Source organism: Platichthys flesus, chromosome 5, assembly GCF_949316205.1.
Source record: "Platichthys flesus chromosome 5, fPlaFle2.1, whole genome shotgun sequence".
NCBI classification, from domain to species: domain Eukaryota; kingdom Metazoa; phylum Chordata; class Actinopteri; order Pleuronectiformes; family Pleuronectidae; genus Platichthys; species Platichthys flesus.
Window position 1 is genome coordinate 22,562,740 of NC_084949.1, and position 20,563 is coordinate 22,583,302.

Genomic DNA, 20,563 nt, shown 5'->3' on the forward strand with positions numbered 1-20,563 from the left:
TCCTTGAATGAATAAGGTTTAATCACAATGTCTGAGTTTGCAAATGTAAATTATGACATTTTGTATTTTTTTAATTGCATATTTGAGAAAAAAACATAATTCCTGTTAATACTTTCCTTATCTTAACCAGGACATTTTACCAAGTTGTGTCCATGAACCTTATCAACCTGTAACCACAGCAGTTTAAGAGTTCTATAAAGCTCCTAAGAAAATTGTTGTTGTCCTGCTAATGAGGGCATCAGGTCAGAATCGGATTTGTCCCAGTCTCTATTTGACTGTTACTTCAGACTGGGACTGTTGAAACAAGCCGCTGTAAAAAGTGGTGATGTTTGAACACTGCAGAAAAAGGCTTAAATGGAACTGATGTCCTAACTGGCTGCACTGGTCGGTCAAACCACTAGTGGGAGTGGAACCACAGTAAACCAAACAATCTGGGAGCTCACATGTATATGTACACAGAGTCATGCAGCTCATTTGGTAGCTCTGGTTAAAGAGAGTATAATGGCATTTCCCTTAAAACAAAAAACTGGAAACACACAGTATGTGAGTCTTCGTTTGAGCCGACACACAAAGTGGAGACGCATAAATCCTCTTTTCTCTTTTTACATGAACCTTTGCTTCTGGAGGGGTGAGGGTGATACAGGGTTGAGTGGTGCACAATCAGCTTCACTTCTTGCAGTGTTTCATGCGGCAAGTGTGATTAAAGTGTGACACACAAGACAAACATTTGACATTACACGCTAGTGCTCGCCGCTGTGCTGTGGAGGACTTTAACCACAGAGAGACATGAATTTAAACTTACTTATAACCTGATTTATTGTATGTTCAAAGACGTCAAACTTTATTGTACTTACATATCTAATTTCACAACTCCAAGAGAGCAAAAAACGCCTCACGGCCTCCTTCCCACATGTCTCTTGTTTCACGCTTCTACTCGTTCTGATATCTTACAAAAGTTCATTTGAACATGACTGCTGTAGATAAGGGGTTTTATGTTCTATATTCTTCAGGTTGCAGGAGGCATCAAAACAAACGGTGGAGACACATGTGACCAAACTGAGCAAACTAACGATTCGTCCGTCGGCCCCGTGTTGACGTTGGATGATAAATCGTCCCTCCACCACCTCCCGGTGACCTGCTTTTTATTATGTGGGAGAAACAGGCTCCTGATGGATATAAAGCCTCGCTGACCTGAGAGTGAACCGCCAGGGACATGAACCTAAACAGAGCTGAACCTTCGCTGAACTGGCCTCTTTGTGCAGAAAAGCACCAGATGGAAAGTGTCTCTTTCTCCCTCTAAGTGCCATGAAGACGTGGAGACTCGCTCTGAACTCTGTGTCCTGGAGGTTGAGACGTGCTCTGGCGTTGTTGTTCCCTTCCAGGCCAGCCTGACATTCATCTTCTTCTACATCAGAATATTAGACAACAAATGCAATATAATAGTCTTCAGCTGCAAACCCCCCCTCAATTTACCAGTCATAGGAATATGCTGCTGAGTCACTGTTTTTCTTTAGCGTCTCTCGGAAATGGCTCCACCGGTAATCAACTTAGGGTTTTAAAGGAATAAAGTCGACATATTTCACAGGTTGTCTGACCAGGAATTAATTTTAAAGAGCCCTGACCACGGTGTAAATCCCCCCCCCCCCCCCCCCCCCCCTTGACACAGGGCAAAGGTTTGTTGTGGTGCCAACTCGGGGTTCAGCCTGCGGTCAGCGGCGGTAAGTCGACTCAGCTGAAGGTGGTGTGATGCCGACGGGAGCAGGCAGCGAGGCGGGCGCTCCGCTGTCCACACGACACACCGGACCTGAGTGTAATCAGTCAATAATATCACAGGAAACACATTTTGTATGATGCAGTTTTCTTAAGTTTCCAATGAGGTGGACCACAATGTGTTACTGGTAATGTTACAGCACTGTTGCATTGATAGTACGTCCGTGTTTATTTTGGAGAGGCTTCACTCGGTCCTTCAGCTGCTCTTCAATAAAAGATGTCAGGCACATATACAGTAACACTGTCTGTTTTCAGATGTGAACTCTGCCTTTCACATATGAAGAAAACAGCAGAGTCAGACATGTTCACAACAACAAGAAAAGGTCTGTAACATTCAGTTAGTACAATAACATTACTTAGTTACTTTGCTTGAATATTCTTCTACTTTCAGGATGAAATAGTAAAGGTTTTGAACAGAGCAGTACTGGCAATCTATCAGAGTATTTATTGATGATTGAAAATAAGCTTTTTGTTAACTAACATCTTGACAGCATTATAAAATACAGATTGGAGTGGTGTAGGGTTTTATTGGCCTCTCATGCACTTTACAAACAGTGATAACCTGCTTTTTGCTTATCAATTATGAACCAGCTTATCATCTGAAAGTTTTCCAGGTTAGAAGTATTTCAAATGTGAGTGTTATAGTGCTGCAGGATCATTAATCACAGTCATCATGTGTTCACTTTGTCAAACTGGTTTCCCCGCAGTCTGAACAAGCAGCTGTACGTGGCCTAAACTAAACACCAGCAACATGTCCCTCTTACAAGGATTCTACAGATCCGGGTTAGTAAATGTAATGAAACGACTCAGAGACACTGAGAATCAACAGGCTGAAGCGTTTCTCAAGGTATTTGGGGTTTAAAGATGAGCGTGAAACCGAAACCCCGACAGGATTATGGTAATCAGGTCAGAGGAATGTTTTATCTCATCATATGGTTCCTCTGAGAAAGTGCAGATCATCAGTGCAGCGCAGCCCCGGCAGCTCATTCAGGCCTGATCCTGGATTGAGAATGGGACAGAACAGAGCAGCCTCTATGAGTTAGTTACTCCATCCCAAAGGAGTTTGATGGGATTGAGGTCAGGGCTCAGTGCGGCCCAGTCAAGTTCGTCCACACCGAACTCAGCCGGCCATGGACCTGAAACAGAGAGGGACCTTCCCCAACTTTTAAATGAGGACTGAACAATGGAGCTCATTGCCTCCAGTGGTTAATTTGGTCACAGCCTCCAGTGAGTTAATGTACTGGTGTTGTGGCTATAGAGTAAATCCTAATGGAAACATGACTGGAAAGATAAATACTTACTGGTGGTGACAGTCAGAACAGCATTTGGCAGCAGGAACCAACTTTCCAGTGGACTTATATTCTCCATTTATGCTTCACTAACTTTTAAATGTATTAAATATGTGGTCTACATAAATGTCTTTATTTTTATTTTGATATTCTTATTATTGTTATTATATTTTGTACTTTTCTATTAATATTATATCACTCTCTTTATTATACCTCTTTTTGAATATCTGCCACAATGACAACTTAATTTCCCCCCATAAAGTTTACTGTATATTATTTGATCTAAAATAATGTTACTCCACTTAAATCATCTTTTCCAAAAAACCTCCTTACTTTTCAAAATATTGTTATTGCACTTAATGATAAGACACCCTTCATAAAGCTCTTTACAGATGTGTCATAGAAGGACAAGTCTCTTTTGGGTTGCCAGGTTGTGAGAAGGATACACACCACCATTTCTCTCATGAATGACTTATAATGCATTATTAAGGATTAGAAATGAATCCCGTGCTCCACAGCTAATTCTCCTCCTCACTTTGCTGCGTTAGCACAAAACAAGATTAATGGAGAGCTGCTGCACATTCGTGAAAAAGGAGAAGGCGCACGTTCAAAAGGTCACTCGTGTTCTCGAGCCACCGTGGATAAAAAGCTCGCTCCCACCGCGCCCTCGCAGACATTCCCCTTTTACGCGCTCACGATGCTGCAGCTGCTGACCTTCCTGGTGGAGAAGTTCTCCCTCCTCTCCAACTTCAAACTGTTCGAGTGCAGCTGGTTGGACGCAGAGGAGCAGGAGGAGCAGCGGGAGCAGCAGGAGCAGCAGGAGCGTCCCGCGCAGCGCGGTGCGCCCCCGCGCCGAGGAGACCTGCTCGAGGTGCCAAGGACCCTTTTCACGCACTTCGGTATTTACCTGGGTGACAACAAGGTGGCTCACATGATCCCCGACATCCTCCCCGTGCTGACAACCGACCAGAGGCTCATCAGCTCCGTCATCTCCAACAAGCGGCTCATCCTCGGCTGCATGTACAAGTGTGCCACGGTGCGCGTCGACACCCTGGAGGACTTTGCGTATGGCTGCAGCATCCTGGTGAACTGCCGGGACAAGACGATGAAGGCGCCGGCGTTCCCCAATGAAGAGGTGGCCAAGAGGGCTGAGAAACACGTGGGATCGATTCCCTACAGTCTGCTGTGGAATAACTGTGAACACTTCGTGACCTTCTGCAGATATGGACATGCAGCGAGCAGGCAGTCAGAGAAGGTAACGCTCCACAGCAGAACTAAACAACTAAGAATAAAATCCATGTAATCTAGAAACATGATGCCTCATTCAAATCTATTCACTTGTTTTTTTAAACAGTGCCGGGTTAAAGTGTTTGTCGGCACATGGGCAAAATTTGTCATGGGGGCCCCTATACTCCCCCCCCCCCCCTTGGTAGGAGAAGGACATGAACTTAAAATTGAAGAATTGTGACCCTAACCTGAAACACATGTGAACGAAAGCCCCCACCCTGAAGCAATGCACTTCTCACAGCCACCATCAAGTCCGGAGCATGTGCTTAAAGTTGATTAGATAATTGGGGGTTGTTGACAAATAAAACAAGTGCTGAGGTTCATATTGATTGATTGGAATCAGGGTCTAAGTTATACATAACGCACCCTGATTGGGCTCCCTCCTCACCATGGTGCTTTATGTATAACCTACACAATGATTCCTGCATCAACCAGTCAATTAATGAATCACTTAAAAATATATATACAAAATGCAACGAAAAGCAACGAACAGAACAAATGTATATAGACAAAACCTCACATCCCGTCCATGCACAGAGCAACTAAGTCTCATACGTTTAAAATGTGGATGAAACATAAATAAGATAATGGTAAACAATAGAATAATATACTATTAACCAAAGCTCCGACTTAATATAGGGTAAACGAAAACTCAAGGAAACAAACCAAAACTCAAATAATACTCGGTGCTGGAGTAAAACTAGATCTCTGTCACTTAGTTTGAATATATTTGAGTTGTATTCATATTGTATATATATAATGAATGTAATATTTAGGAATATTTGTCATGTAACAATAGCTTAAAGTGAAATGAGGTCTTCAAACTACACACAGGACATCTCTGACAACACAGATCCATATTTGTTGCCTCTCTAGATGAAATAGGACACCAAACTCTTCAATATGTGTCATCTGATGCTTATTTTCTTCAAAAAGCGAAAATCTATAATAAAAAAATGTGTTATTGCTTTATTGTTAGCAGATGCTGACTTAATCACCACATCTGCTGGAAGCCCAGTCCACCCAGAGTTCATGTTCTCGTCCATTTAACATGCGCACATTCCAAAACCAAGGTGGAAATCTAAAATCAGCAAACCACACCGAGTGAACTGGCTGTAACCTCACAAGCTGATTTACAGCTGCAGTTAAACCGTTGGCCGCACGCTTGAAGATTTTTTTTTACTTTCCAGGGGACGGCTGAGTGGAAAACTTTTCCTCCAGCGAGAACCTAATCAAACGTGATCCAATAATCCATCAAACATGTGAAGTTACTGAACTTTCTCTCTTCTTTCTTTCTCCCTGTAGTTCTGTGAGTGCCTGAAATCAATCATCAGAGACCAGCGCAGCGTCATCGCCTCAGGGCTGCTGGGAATGATCTCCATTGTGTGTTTTGGCATGGCGGCTTCAACTACATTACCCACAATTCTCATCCCCTTCACGCTGTGGATGGCTGGTTAGAGGGGCCCAGCACACGGGGACAAACTGAACTAAACCTTCACTTGGCAAAGAAGGACCGGACCCCTCTTCCAGACTCTTGTCATGAGACGCCTTTCAAAGTCCGCTTCACAACAACACCTTCATTTTACTGAGTAGACTGATGGATGTGACTGTGCATTGATTTCGTCCTTTATGCCTTAAACTTAAAAAGTGTGGTCAAATGCATGAAATCTTTGGTATAAGATTAAATTTAGTGATTCGCATTTTTAACGTTTGAGTCACGACAGAAGTGGATATAAAGAGGTACATGTAGCCCTCTCAGAGTAACGTAATATACTGTGTATATATATCAGCTTTTTTATCGCATTGTACTTAATATAAACCTGTAAATATGACAAATGTTTAATAAACCATTTATTTTTTATTTGTGTGTCTTGTGTGAGCACGAGCCTTCATATATTTGCCATAACACGACTGTGGAAGCAGAGCTCTACATGAACCTGAACTAGAAGAGCGCTCGGAGGATGTGCCGTCGCTAACGCTCTAATTCGCCATGTTAAAGAAAGTAAAAAAAGAATTGCTTACCACCTCTGCAGCATCTCTTTCTTTCCTCCCCTCTCCCCATTTCTTGCTTATTATGATTATTATTTAGTGTAAGATAAATAAAGATCTACAGAGATAACTACAACGTTACAGCCTATATTTATCAATCGTTTAGTGAAAACAATAAAGCTGATAAATGTCAGCTGTGACGTTAAAGTTATCACTGTACATGTTTTTGTCTTTGTGATTATTGTCTTTTATGTTTTTGTTTGTATTGTAAGGGTGTTGATGTTTCGTTTTGGTAAAAAATTTGCCTAAAAGCACATACTCAGATTGTCATGGCTGGTAGCAATAACACAAATTAAATACCTTCAACACTTGTAAGTATTATATTAACAAATGGGAACTTGTAATATAGATTTTAATACATTTTAAAATCATTGATCCAGTTGACAAGTGTGCATCTTCTTCAGCAGTTTGACCCTCACAGTCTCTGAGCACATGGGACACACACCCTCCGTCTCCAACAACAGAGTGAACTCCGAGTAGAGAGCAGGGAATTCACAGTGAGGACACACAGACCAGTCTTCTTTCAGCATGTGACGACCCGTGGCGATCCAATAGGGTACGTTGTTCTTGCAGGAATAACACTGCAGCTCGTTCTGTGGAAGCTGGCAGCCACAGAACGGACATGGAGTCTTTTCCTCCTCCAGATCTGACGTATCTGTATCTGGACGTCGAACCAACCACCCAATCCTCCTCCGGTACTTCTTGTCGATCTCGTTTCGGTACTCTGGTCTCATCAGCATGGCCGCAAGCCTATAGGCCGAGTCTTTCAGCGGTGACAATCTACGACTGCTCCCGTCAGAATGGTAACAACATGTCCCAATGCAGGTCCGCAAGTCGGTAGGAGTGATAGATCATCAGATTGGTGGTGCGGTCCTTAGGGATCTTAACCTTCTTGGCCTTCAGCTCCGTGTACATGCTGAACAGCACGTCATGGGCTTCACGGTAGTTCCCTGCACACTGCTTCTCTCTGGCGATGATGATGGCTATACGAGCAGCCTCCTTGTGCTGCTGCAGCGCCATGTAGAGATGGAAGAGGTACTTGGCATCCTTGGGCATGCCGTCACTCTCCCCGATCAGGTAATCTATCAGCTGATTGGTCAAAGAGCTGTCTTTGGCCTGACCGACTGTCTCAATGGCCATCTCCACGGCCAGGTTGTTGTCTGTGTTGGAAGACTTCAGGAAGTGTCTCAGGGCTCTGCTGTACTGTCCACACTTCTGGAAGAACTTTCCAGCCTGCAGATGTTTCCCTCCTCCTTCAAAGTAGAAAGCTCCTGTGTCGCCTCAGAGCCGATGATGTCAACGTAGAACTCCATCTTTCCGTGCTGCGCTGCCAGCTGGAAGGCTTCTTCGTTGCACTGGGTTAGAACCAGGAATGGGATGGCTGAGCTATAGTCGTTCAACCGTAGAAAGAACCTGGCAACCATTTTTATTCTTTCAATGCTTGGTGTCTCCATGACGATGCGCACAGCGTCCTCAGGGTTGTTCAGGTGGTCCAGCAGAACTCGGATCACGTTGTCCCAGTCCTTCGCGATCTCATAGGCCTGGGCTGCGATCTTTCCATCCGCTTCTTTGGCCCTGGCATACTGCAAGTGGATCTTGGAAGAGTAAACCTGTGGCAGCAGGTCTCCCTCCTTCGACCAGTCCTTGCAACGAATGTAGAGCGACGCAGCCTTATCATAATATTGGCCTTTCTCATAGAGCTGAGCAGCTTCAGGGAATGTCTTCATGCTCTCCAGTATGGCTCCACATACTTTCTTGAGCACACTGCTCGGGTGCCGAATAGCCTGTGTGGCTCCTCTCTTGATGTCACCCATTCTGATGGACGTCCTGGCTATACCTGCTTGACACGCCTCGTTGTGCTCCTGGGTTAGGGTTAGGGTTAGGGTTAGTTTTTTTATGTGGGTCATGCCCTTTTATAGTGAGCCAGTACATTCACATAGTCTCCAATTAACTCCAAGTGGACAGCATATTCTTTGGATATAAAAGGGATCTGATCTTTTGCCAGCCTCTTCGCTAAAATAAGAGCGCTCTCCCAGTGCAGCAGGTCTCTCCTCATCTCAAGGGGCAGTTTGAGGACAGGTAGAGGTTCTGTTAATACAGTGTGGAAACGGGCCAGGGATGTGAAGGAGAATACAGCACGTCTGTTTAAATTGAGATAAAAAAAAGTTTCACTACAGATCCGTTTACATTATTATTTATTTATTTATTATTTACACATTTCTTTAGACACCAACAGATTTGCAAAAAGATTACAACCATTACTGCCATCACAAGTTTGTATGTAGTTAGTTTTCTATTTCTATGCTACTCCTTGACCCCATTTTCTTAATCAGTCAAACTTTATTCATTTAGCACCTTTCAGACGAATCAATTGCAGTTAAAGTGCTTTACAAGCCATTGTCAAAATGTTGTAAAAGTATAACATATAAAAGTTCATCAATTTAAATTTAAAGGAAGGGCTAGCAGCAGTTTACAGGGTGAAGGAGTGAGGAACATTAAATTAAAATATAAATACAATTTCTAAAAAATTGCACATGTATGTTGAAGCGTTGCATGCGTTTTGCCTGAAAAAATAAATTATAACATAGATCCAGTCAATAAAAGTGAAACGCTCCAAAAATATTGGAATATTAGTAATAACATAAATATTGTAAATAATATATTTCTGTTTCCACAAAAATATTTGATTTATTTGATTGGGTTCTTCCTTGTGTCTTTCCCATACCGTGATCAAAATGTCATGGAAATCAGTTCAGTCATTTTTGAGGGAATCCTGCAGACAAACTAACAAACTATGTAAAAATTATCTCTAATGGTGTATTTGGTTAATTGCTGAGCTGTGAAATTTGTTTAGGGTAAAATCTTCTAAATATATTAAACACTGTAAAAATGCTGAGGAAAATCTGATGACTGAAGCAGTCTGAAGCAATCTAGTTTCTATCAATATATGACATTAAAAACTATTTTACTGGGTTCAGACCGTGTGAAATATGTTGTCCGACTTTTGCTGTAGATGACTTTACGTCTTCTAAATTATTTTTATCCTGGAAAGTGCTGAATAATGATGAGTGAAATTGGAGCCCAGACTAATCCATGAATAAAAGGCTGGTTTATTTTGCGATGGCTCAATATCTGCAACCTTTGTTAAATGAGGATTTAACTTTCAGCCTTCTTAACAAGGACCCCTTGACCTGAATACGCCACAAACAAGGCCCGGGTTGCAAAATCCCACCACACAGAGGAGTGATTAGTGAAAGCTCCTTTATTTCTGTCAAAATCAACCTGCAGCGTTGACCAATGTTTAATCCCACTAACCACGATGGCTCCTCCTTGCTCCGAAGTAAATAAAATCCTCATGTGTCGCCCTTTGCCGCACTCTGCCACCATGTTTCTCTACACGCTGCTCAACTTCTTCTTCGTGGCATCCCAAAAGGAGGAGGAGGACGCCTCTAAGTATGACTTGTCCCTCTACAAGTGCGGTGACCTTTTAGAGGTCCCCAGGACGTTATTCACACATTTCGGTATCTACCTGGGCGACAACCGCGTGGCTCATCTCATCCCGGACTTCCTGCCCCTGATTACCAGGAATAAATCGGCGATCGCCAAGATGGTGACGAACACCCGGCTGCTGCTCGGGGTTCTCACCAAGGTGGCGAGCGTCAGAGTGGACTCTGTGGTGGATTTTGCCTACGGCTCGGAGATCCTTATCAACCACATGGACAAAGTGTGCAGCCAGCCGCCGCTAGATGGAGAGGAGGTGGCACGGAGGGCGGAGAAACTCTTGGGCCCGGTCACCTACAGCTTACTGTGGTTCAACTGTGAACACTACGTCATGTACTGCAGATACGGGATGGCCATCAGCTACCAGACGTACCAGGTACCGTCTCCAGTCAGTAGAGATTCAAAGATTGTGACATATAAAGACACATAGAGGTCATGCAAGTTTTACGAGAATACAGATAAAAAGAAATAAGGGACGACACACTCTATACACAATATATGAAATATGGAAGGCTAAACTTAAATGTCGAAGAAAATATATTTATTTTTGAAAAGACAAAAGTCAATTAAAAGACACGATTTCAACTATGTTTGAATTAACTTAGAAACTTTAGTGAATAACTGTAAAATACAGGATTCATAGATTCTGTTGCACACCCCTCACACTGGAATCATTATGGAGAGGATCTGCTTTACAACCAGTGTAAATAAGATAAATGCTAAATGGTTTGTATTTATACAGCGCTGTTCCAGTCCTAGTGACCAGTACAGTTTTTGCCGTTCACCCATTCAGTCACATTCATATTGTGCATCAGCATTTCTCTACGATTTATTTCTCACACACTGCCGGTGCAGCTGGAGGGAAGCGGGGAACGACCCGCGAACCTTCTGGTTGGTGGACGACCCGCTCTACCTCCTCCTGACCCCGGATTGTCTACTGAGAAACTGCAGAATTCAGAACTTGAATTCTGCAGTTTCTCAGTAGACAGAGGTTCTATCTCTCTCCTGTAGTTATCTCTGTCAGCCCTGTCCCACACTGACAACCTGTCCTGGCTTCACCTGCACTGGTGTACTATTGCCAAACATTGTGTTGGTCAGGGGATAGAGTTAATAAATAAAAGAATAAACAGTTTATCTTGTAAAAAACAACAACCACAAATGGGTTTCAAAATATTCCTGATTAAAACCAATTATATCCTGGTTAGGCAGCTTGTCAAAATCTACTTTCTTGAGAGCAGTGAGTACCAGGGTTATTTGGAAAAGCTGATTTCCTTTTTTAAAATTTAATTCACGTTAATCTTTATAATCTGTATCCCGAAGAATGTTGCATTACAAAGGTCACGTCTGATCACACGTGCAGCATTTGAAATAGCTTTAGTTATTATATAAGGGTTTTAGACAGAGACAGTTTGCCTGTAATACTCTGTGTAATGTTAGTGTACTTATGAAGGTGTGTGACTGAGGAAAAACACTGTCACACTGACATTTGGACTCATGAGGATATTTTCACAGCAGCAGTCTGTTTGTTTTGCAGTTCACTGGGGTGAAACTTTACTCACCAGGCGAGTGGCTCCATCTAGAGTTTCACTGGCACACATTTCAGTTTTCCTGCCGAATAATCAGGACTTGGATTTATCTCTAAGAGCAACACTGACGGACTCATGTGTCATTTAAAAAAACAACAGGTTAGATATAGTCTGTAGTCTGTAACTTTCTAGTCTATCCCAAAGAACAATCAATTCAAGACTCACAGTTGTTTTCAAATCCTTACACTGAGGTTACCAGTTCTAATATTCAATGTGTGGATTTTCTCTTTTAGTTTTTCCACAAAGCAGAACCAAAACTTTTGCCGATGCCGCCGTCAACCATTCTGCTCAAATTCACAGGAACAGAACTTTTTATATTATTAAAATAAAAACCCATATATTTGGTCTGGCTTCGTAATGATATGGATCATAACTCTTTTCAAGACAAATTACAAAGACATGCAATGACGTAGTTTCTGATAATGTTTTATTATGTATATTAATTTTTGTATCATTATTACTTGGGCTATATTATTCTTCATTCTAAATAAGTGTACTTCTACAGCACTTATTTTAAACAAGGTGATTAACAAAATACATTGATATAAAACAACTCAGAACAAAACAAGACAAAACGAGAATAGGAACGAAAACATGAAACAATACAAAATACAAATAACATGATTTGAAATGAGTAAAAATCTGTATTTCCTATAAGAATATGTTCAAGGTTTAAAAACAGATAAAGTGCTGACAAGTATACTCTCTAGTTGCCTGGTCACCAACCTTAACCTAGCCTTAATTATCTATCTTATCTTTATGTTTAACTGTTTAATTGGATTTGATTTGTTTGAACGGTGCTTTGATTGATTGATTGATCGATCGATCATCATTTATTATTTATCTTTTCCCTCAGTTCTGCACAACAGTGAGGAAGATCGTGTGCAGCAGGATGAGCTCCTACCTGACGGCCCTGTGCGGAGCGGCCCTCCTGCTCTACCTGGGCTGCGTGACGCCGCTGACTGTTCTACCGACCCTCTTCGTCTCCTTCACCATCTGGATGGCGGCCTGAAGGCCTCACGAGTAAAGACTCTATCCTCACTCACCAGTGGATGGTGAAATGAGGTCCTGTGGTTTGACTGCGTGACTCAAGGATGCAGAGTCACAAAACCTGTTCTCAGTTATAAAATGTCTTTATTTGGACGGTTGTAGATTATTTTATATATATGTTTTATATAGATAGAATTCGCTTTTTATGCTTTTTTATGTATCTGACAAATGAAATAAACTTTAGGGTTTATATAAACGTGATGTTTGGAGCAAAGAGCTTTCAGGAATATCGCAGTGGACATTGTTCTACATTTCAGTGTGATACATTCCCATCGTGCTCTATCCTAAAGGCTGGCTTGGACAAAGTGCAATAACCTTCTTATGTAATAGTACTTTGATAGATTAAATGTGTTTTCCTCTGTACATTAAACATGTATTTCTACCTGTTTACAGTTGTCGTTGTTTATTTATTTTCACATTTCCTTTGCTGCCATCAAAGTTAAAAATATCCTGTGTGCTGCCAAATGAAAAAACAGCATAGCTCCAGGGGACAAACTGATTAATACAGGCCTGGGAAGAAATAAGCACTAATAATAATGTAATGAAGAGTTAAATGTTTTGCTCTTTTCTGCTGAGAATGAGGTCAACTGCCCGTCATTGCTCAAAGAGAATAAGAATTACGCAACGTTTCTAAAAGTTCTTTTAGCTTTTTCCCAGAGAATATCGAGGCAGGCAAAGAAAATGGTCACACAAAGAAACGAGTCAATACCAAGCAACACAATGAGACAACACAAATATATTTAAAGCAACCCTGAAATTCAGATGAATGACTTATTTTAAGCATAAGGGTCAGAGTGATACATCATTGAGGCATCTTCCGCCCAAAGGGAACCCCCTCTGAAGGGCTTTATGCCCCAGAGGAGACATTAGAAGTGAGCATGGAGTATTTATATCATTTAACAAACATTTATCATAGTTTAATGGTGATTGTAGATCCGCCTGCTAAGATATTAGGTTTATTTAACTCCATAAAAGGGATGAAAAAGACTTCAAGCATGAGTTATGGGCAAACAAGCGCAAATGAGGAAAAAATCCTTGAGAGGTGACACAGATATTTCATTTCACACTTGTTCATGGTGAGCCCCCCCCCCCCCCCCCCCCCCCCCCCCCCCACACACACACACAAACCCAACTTTCAGAAGATTTAACTGTAGAATATGTAAGCATTCAGGCTTCATAGAAAAACCAATTAGTTCACATGGTGCATAAAGCAAAACCATTACTGCACATTGTGAGATGCCAGCCAAGCTTTCTGTAGCTGTTCACTGTTTGACTTACTGCAGGCCAGGGTGACCAGTGGAGTCTGAGCTCTGACAACATCCATCTTCCATAACATCCTCATAGCAACCTCATCCCTCTATCTCTCTATCTATCTATCTACCTATCTCTATTCATCTATCTATTAGGGAGGAGAGAGATAATGAGAGAGAGAGAGAGAGAGAGAGAGAAATTGAAAGAGCAACAAGTTCACACAGACGAAATAGGTGAAATTATCAGGTCATATCTAAAGATTTCCCATCTGTGTGTGTGTTTGTTTGTTTGTTTGTGTGTGTGTGTGTGTGTGCACGTGCGCTTGCATGTGTATCCAGGGCTATTTCAAAAAACCCTCATGGCTGATGCTCAGACCCTGCTGACACCATGTCGAACCCTTTTCAGTCATAAACAGGTCCACACTGTTAACTTTTAACTTTAACCAAGAGCTGTGATTAAATATGTTTAATGAGGCTTGGTCAGTACAAATGGAGATAAATATGTTGTCACAGTGAGATTTTTCCAATGTATTCTGCCTCAACACCGTCGGCACCTGGTAAACAACACAATTAAAGAAAGTGTAACACGGATACAAATATGTTTCCTACAAAACATATTTGCTGTTGCAGTTTAGTTGTGTAGCATTTCTCCTATTTAATCTATATGGAGTTTATAAAGAAGAAATGGCTGCCTATTGCTGACGGACACAGTTGTTATGTTCCAGGTCTTTATTAATCACTAGCTGGGTATTTATGTCCGAGCAGCAACTGTAGTAATCATGATGAATGGCAGAGGTAGAGAAGTAGGTGGAGAGACCATTTTCCGCAAATGGTTGACCAGTGTGGTAATACTGGTCTAGATTGATTCTGTACACGCACTGATATCCAGGGGTATGTGAAAAGGAAGGATGAAGCATTTTTGTTATTTAACAGCAAATTTGCAGCAGCCATGACTGAGGGCGGATGGTATCAACTCGTTGTGATTCATAAAAGACTGGTGTGTGTGGGTCTGTGTGTGCGTGTGCGTGTGTGTGTGTGTGTGTGTGTGTGTGTGTGTGTGTGTGTGTGTGTGTGTGTGTGTGTGTGTGTGTGTGTGTTTGCAGATGAAGAAGATTGAAGAAAACATATTCCAAGAGGTGAAACCTGCTCGGCCGTTTACGAGAAGAAAACACCGTTATTTTCTCATTAGGTATGAATAAGTAAAATAAGTCAGCCGAGGCCAGATGGCATCCTTCTTGCTCTTTCTTGGTCAATATCCCATGATTTCAACAATATTAATTTGAAATCTATTCACCAGTGTTTGTGTTATCCTGCTGAAATACCAAAAAAACAACCGATCAACCAAAGCACCGACTGATGGACCAAGCAACTGACAGACAGACCATCACACCAACAAGTGGACACAGGGGAACAAACATAACCATCTTGGTGTAGGTTATATAAGCCAATACTGTATATCTGTAAAAAGTTGTTTGAATGAGGAAAGTAATTATTTAATTTCTATGGTAGGGTTTGAATTTGTAAGTGTGTTGATTTAGGTCCTGAGTTTACAAAGCATCAACCCAACTGAAAACAATGGCCTAATGTCATTATCGACATCTCAGGCCAAAAAACGACAACAGCTCAGCGACTATTACACAACATTTAGAGAGAACTTCCTCTGGTTTAAAGGAGATATTTGATCATTTTTCAGTTTTTCATACCTGTAGTGTAATTCATAGGTTTATTGTGAATGTAAAAGCTATACAGAGCTTTACTACGTAGCCCAACGTCCAGGATAAAGAGAGCTCCTCTCATAGTATACACAAATATACACGATGGTGAATAAAGCAAGTGCGAACAAAAAAACTGATTGGTTCAGTTGGCCAATCAGAGCAGACTGGGCTTTATGGGGAGGGGGGCCTTAAAGAGACAGGAGCTAAAATAAAGTGTCTGTGACAGAGGCTGAAAGGAGGAGCTCCAGCAATGGACATAATGAGTATAGTGAAGTGTTAACTGAACATTCAAATTTGTAAATTATTTCAAATAATATTCAAATTCAAAACGATGAACCTGAATATGAGAATAATACGTCTCCTTTAAGCAGTTCACCTTCATGCTGGTATTTGGAGCATGGATCATGACATGGAGCAGCGGTCTGCAGCATTGTAAAGAACAGGTGACATTTGTTCAATAATCTCATTTAATAGGCCTGGATGAAGTATCCCTGACATGAGGGTCCTGTGTAGCTTTGCATCTTAATGGTCGTGCTCCTCAGGATGACAAATGGGCCGCTATCCTCCACAGACACAGTGTGAGAGCCACGAAGGCTCCTGCAGGTATTCTGGAGGACTTCAGTCCCGTCACATATCTCTGGAGCATGATTCTGCTCAGACGGAGCCGATCGTTAATCAGTCACTGCTCTCCGCTGTCATGTTCAGTTACCAGCTCAGCAACATGATGTTGTTTAGTGCAGTGGAGAGAGACAGGTCATATGAAGGGTCCGAGACAATCTGCAGTATGTAGGATCAATAAAGCATAAGAGACGAGGAGATGAATTCAGCCTCATATATATTTCATCTTTTCAAAGACAGGGTAATGGTGCAAGGATGGAAGTCTTACAGCATGTATTTTTACTTATATATTTTTCTGCATTTGTTTCTAAGTTAGCAGGATTACACAAAGACCACACTCAATTTCCAGAAGAGTGTGTGGAGGTCCTGGGCATAACGCAAGAAAGACACTTCGCAGTGGATCAAGATTAATGGGCAGATCAAGGATTTTCTTTTTCACCTCATTCAAAATGCATGTTCATGCTCTCTAAGCCAAACATCAGGTCAATATTGAAATCAAAGATTGTTATCACTTTAGCTGAATGTGAAAGGAGTCACTCACAGATTTGGTTTTCTGTCCCTTCTGATCTCACTGGTTTCATTAACTAGCATTTTTGGTTTTAACAGGCAGTTTGTTCTTTTTCTTTATTTGTTCATTAAGCTAAAAAGTTTTTTGCAACCCTTGCCAATGAGCTCTAGAATTCTTAAATGTGCTTATATCATTCTTGGCATCAACCGATATCCATTTCTCCACTGATTGGATTAAGATTAATCAGCAGACTCTCGCTAGCGTCTTGAGTTGTGCAGCCTGATCCATCACAGTGACATTAAAGCAACTTAACTGTGCCGTGGCCCTGAATGGAAAACAGTTGGAGAGGAAGCAAAGCAAAGGAAAAATCTAACATTGTATAGAGACCTGGTGATTGTAGAAAAGAGGGAAATATCAGGTAAACATGAACTGTGGTTCCAGAGCTGAAAACACAACTGGCTTATTGACACCAACTCAAGTTCTAATGACCGCATGGTGTCTTGTTTTAAACCGGTTAAAACCAACTCATGAAGTTCAAAATGAGTCGGCTGCATCGTGCCACACATTCAACTGTGAACTCTCACCGTCACTGAACACAACATGAAAAGTCTGGGTTATTAAACTGGGTGAAAAGTCATGATTGACAGTTTGGGACTGAATTGTGATTGCTCATGTGTGTGTGTATCGGTGGGACCTTGATATTGTGGCTCTGTCCTTCAATCGCATCTGCACAGTCTCCAAATTATGTCATCATTCACGTGGCTTCATTTCTGGTTAGTGGGAGAAAGTGAAGACACGTTTATGTACGGTCTATGTTTATCTCAGTTAAGTGGCAGTTTGCTTGAAATGCTTCAAGTCGTCAGGGCCAAAGTGACGCTGTTGTGTTCAGGGACACATTTCTGTGTCATGTGATGGATGATGGATGGATTGAAGGATGAATTGAAAGATGGATTGAAGGATGTATGGATGGATGGATGGCAGTGCAGCCAAATCCATTTATGTTTGTATTTTCCACTGTTGGGAGCTTTAAATATTATAAACTTGCTCTGAGAACAGGTTGGTGAATGTGTTCAGGTCGCTTCTAATTCCATTTCTAGAAATAGGCTCCCTTTACTAAGGGATTGGTCTTTAGAAGCTCATTATCAAGCATTAATTAACCTTAAGCTTAATATAATGTCTTCTGTTCTGATTCTACTTCTCACACTGTCTGTGGGTTATTTACCAATATCTCAATACAGATGCTACATCTGCATTACAAGCCTCTGCACTAGCATTTCATTCTGCTTTACACAAATTGGCGGAAATATGACATTTGCCATTCGAACAGGAGAAGGAGCTCGTTAAAACGACCCAGTGCAGAGAAACCAGGCGCCAGACATCACCTCAGTGTTTCCCGTTGTTGATGACTGGTGGACGTGTCCCCCCCCCCCCCCCCCCCCCCCCCCCCTCATGTGTGGGTCTCTCACAGTCTCTCAGTGCCGGTGATGCGCGCTCGGTGCCAAACCGGCTGAAGCGCGCACTGGCTGATGCTGCGCGCGTTTGCTGTTGCGCTCACTTTGCTTCGGATGGGAGAAGATTGTTCCCTCGGTGTTGGAAGGAGTTCCATCGGTTTGTTAATCTGGATGTCACAGACACGCGGAGGCTTGGACGTTTAAAATAATCCGCAGGTTGAGGTGAGTGGAACCAAAATAGGCTTGGTGATCTTTAATCTCTTCATCCAGACACTTGAAATGAGAGGTTGGCTGATTTTTCCACGGTAGGTTTGTGTATGAGCTGATTTTATTACTTGTAATGTATTTTTTTCATTCGCAAGTGGCACCGCAGAACCGACAGCTGCATTTCAACGTTCACTTTTAATAAATTTAACAACAATTAATAACAAGGGTATAGGAAAGTAGTAAAAATCCAACATCAAACAAATGTACATTTTGACTTTTTGCAGAAGAAGTAAAAAACTACAAGCTCATCAGGTCCTTTATTGGCTGGAAACAGAGAATCGTGAAGTGACACTTGATGGAGCTTCTGATAGAGAGAGCTGTCAGTAAATACTGCATTCTCCGCTCCTGGGTCAGTGTCCTGAAGGCATCACCTGTCTCTGCGATGCTCACTCTTCACATGTAAAACTATCAGATTGTCTCTGCAATATAATTGTGCAATACAGTGCAAAATGTGTAAATGAATTGAATATTGAATTTACGAGGCATCAGTGGAGTCGTTTTTTCTTTTATTATTATTTTATTTATTGCCCCTTAACTCAGAACTCTTTCCACAGACAGACTTATGGGGACTGACTCTCAGCCATGGAGGCATCAGATCAACTGAACTCGACTCGAGGGGAAGATTCACCACTCGAAGTTAAATCTTCCAACTGCTGCTCGACCGCAGCCGCAGTGAATGATGGGAACTCCTTGCAGCTGGACGACAGCACCAAGCTGGTGGGAGTCCAGGTGGTTCTCATCCTGGCCTACAGCACCATCATCGTGTTCGGAGTCATTGGAAACTCCTTGGTGATTTACGTCGTCTACAAGTTCAAGAACCTACGGACGGTGACCAACTTCTTCATCGTGAACTTGGCGGTGGCGGACCTGCTGGTCAACACGCTGTGCCTGCCCTTCACCCTCGTCAACACTCTGTACGGGGAGTGGAAGTTCGGCCACGTGCTGTGCTTCATGCTGCCCTGCGCCCAAGAGATGGCCGTGCACGTGTCCACCATCACCCTGAACATCATCGCCCTGGACCGCCACAGGAGCATCGTCTACCACACGGAGACCAAGATGTCCAGAGACATGTGCGCCTTGGTGATTGTCATGACCTGGACCGTCAGCGCCCTGTTGGCTAGTCCACTGGCCATCTTCAGGGAGTACAGCACGATTAATCTGTGGCCCAACGAGTCTATTCAGGTGTGCATGGAGGAGTGGCCGGAAAGCAGCATGAACGGAACCATCTACAGTATATCAATGCTCCTGGGTCAATATGGCCTCCCTCTGGCCATTAACTCTGTGGCTTACATCCGCATCTGGAACAAACTGAAGAATCACACTGCTTGCGGGGGCCGGAACGACCGCCACCAGCGCCGGAAGAAGACCACCAAGATGCTGCTGACCATGGTGGCGGTGTTCGCCATCAGCTGGCTGCCCTTCCACGCGTTCCAGCTGGCGGCCGACATCGACAGCAATGTGCTGAGCAATGAAGGACTTCAAGCTGCTGTTCACCGTGTTCCACATCGTGGCCATGTGCTCCACGTTCGTCAACCCCATCCTGTACGGGTGGATGAACAACAATTACCGGTCGGCCTTCGCGACCGTGTGCTACTGGCCCTTCACCTCGAGTGCTCCAAACGCAGAGACGCACGGAAGAAGGACTTCAGGGTTTGCAACCATCAAACTAACGTGTGAAGAAAGTCCCACAGTCACTTCAAGGCTCACTGATATTCATTGATGGGAAGTTTAGGGACGGGGACATGTGTGAAGTTTTGGGAGAAATGACTGAGAACGTCTTCATGTTTAAAATTACTGAATTATCTTCACTACGCTGAGGTGCAGGTCATAGCAGCTCTGATTCCAAATGTTAGTGCTCGTCTACTCAGGTATTTGTGTGTTAGACTCTGATTGACCTTCCTCTTTGTTGATGCACTTTGTGTGTGTGTGCATGTGTTCGGACTGTTGTTGCTGACGTGTTCAATAATATGAATCTGAAAGATGACGCAGCATTTGAAACTGTTGTAGAAGCTTTTTTAGAGACGCCGTGACAATTATTAGGTGACGATAGATCAACGTAGAAATCAGATTGAGGCAAAAAAGTAAAGTTGTGCAAATACACGTAGGAGGTTATGTTTTCACCTCTGTCCATTTGTTTATTCGCCAGCAGGATTAATGCAAAAATGAGTGAAACCAAACTAAAGGTTGGATGTAACATAATTTTTCTTGAACATTGTGAGATA

The 20,563-nt window shown here is 42.5% G+C and overlaps 3 protein-coding genes and 1 pseudogene across 3 annotated transcripts; 3 read left to right on the top strand and 1 right to left on the bottom strand.

Moving 5' to 3' along the window:
- The first annotated feature begins 3,672 nt into the window (after nt 1-3,672).
- Nucleotides 3,673-6,207, top strand: lrata (lecithin retinol acyltransferase a). The gene is made up of 2 exons (XM_062388670.1): nt 3,673-4,314; nt 5,652-6,207. The coding sequence occupies exons 1-2, from the start codon at nt 3,757-3,759 to the stop codon at nt 5,802-5,804; spliced, it is 711 nt and encodes a 236-aa protein (XP_062244654.1). The 5' UTR covers nt 3,673-3,756; the 3' UTR covers nt 5,805-6,207.
- Nucleotides 6,208-6,763: 556 nt separating this feature from the next.
- On the bottom strand, nt 6,764-9,782 carry LOC133953455 (WD repeat-containing protein 19-like; annotated as a pseudogene).
- Nucleotides 9,781-12,908, top strand: si:dkey-30k22.5 (lecithin retinol acyltransferase family protein). The gene is made up of 2 exons (XM_062388516.1): nt 9,781-10,272; nt 12,339-12,908. Exons 1-2 carry the CDS (start codon nt 9,781-9,783, stop codon nt 12,492-12,494), a joined length of 648 nt encoding a protein of 215 aa, XP_062244500.1. The 3' UTR covers nt 12,495-12,908.
- A 6,015-nt stretch (nt 12,909-18,923) lies between these two features.
- Nucleotides 18,924-20,061, top strand: npy2r (neuropeptide Y receptor Y2). Its single transcript, XM_062387379.1, is given in 2 exon segments — nt 18,924-19,811; nt 19,813-20,061. Coding segments are annotated over 2 exon segments (1,137 nt in total).
- The last annotated feature ends 502 nt before the right edge of the window (nt 20,062-20,563 follow it).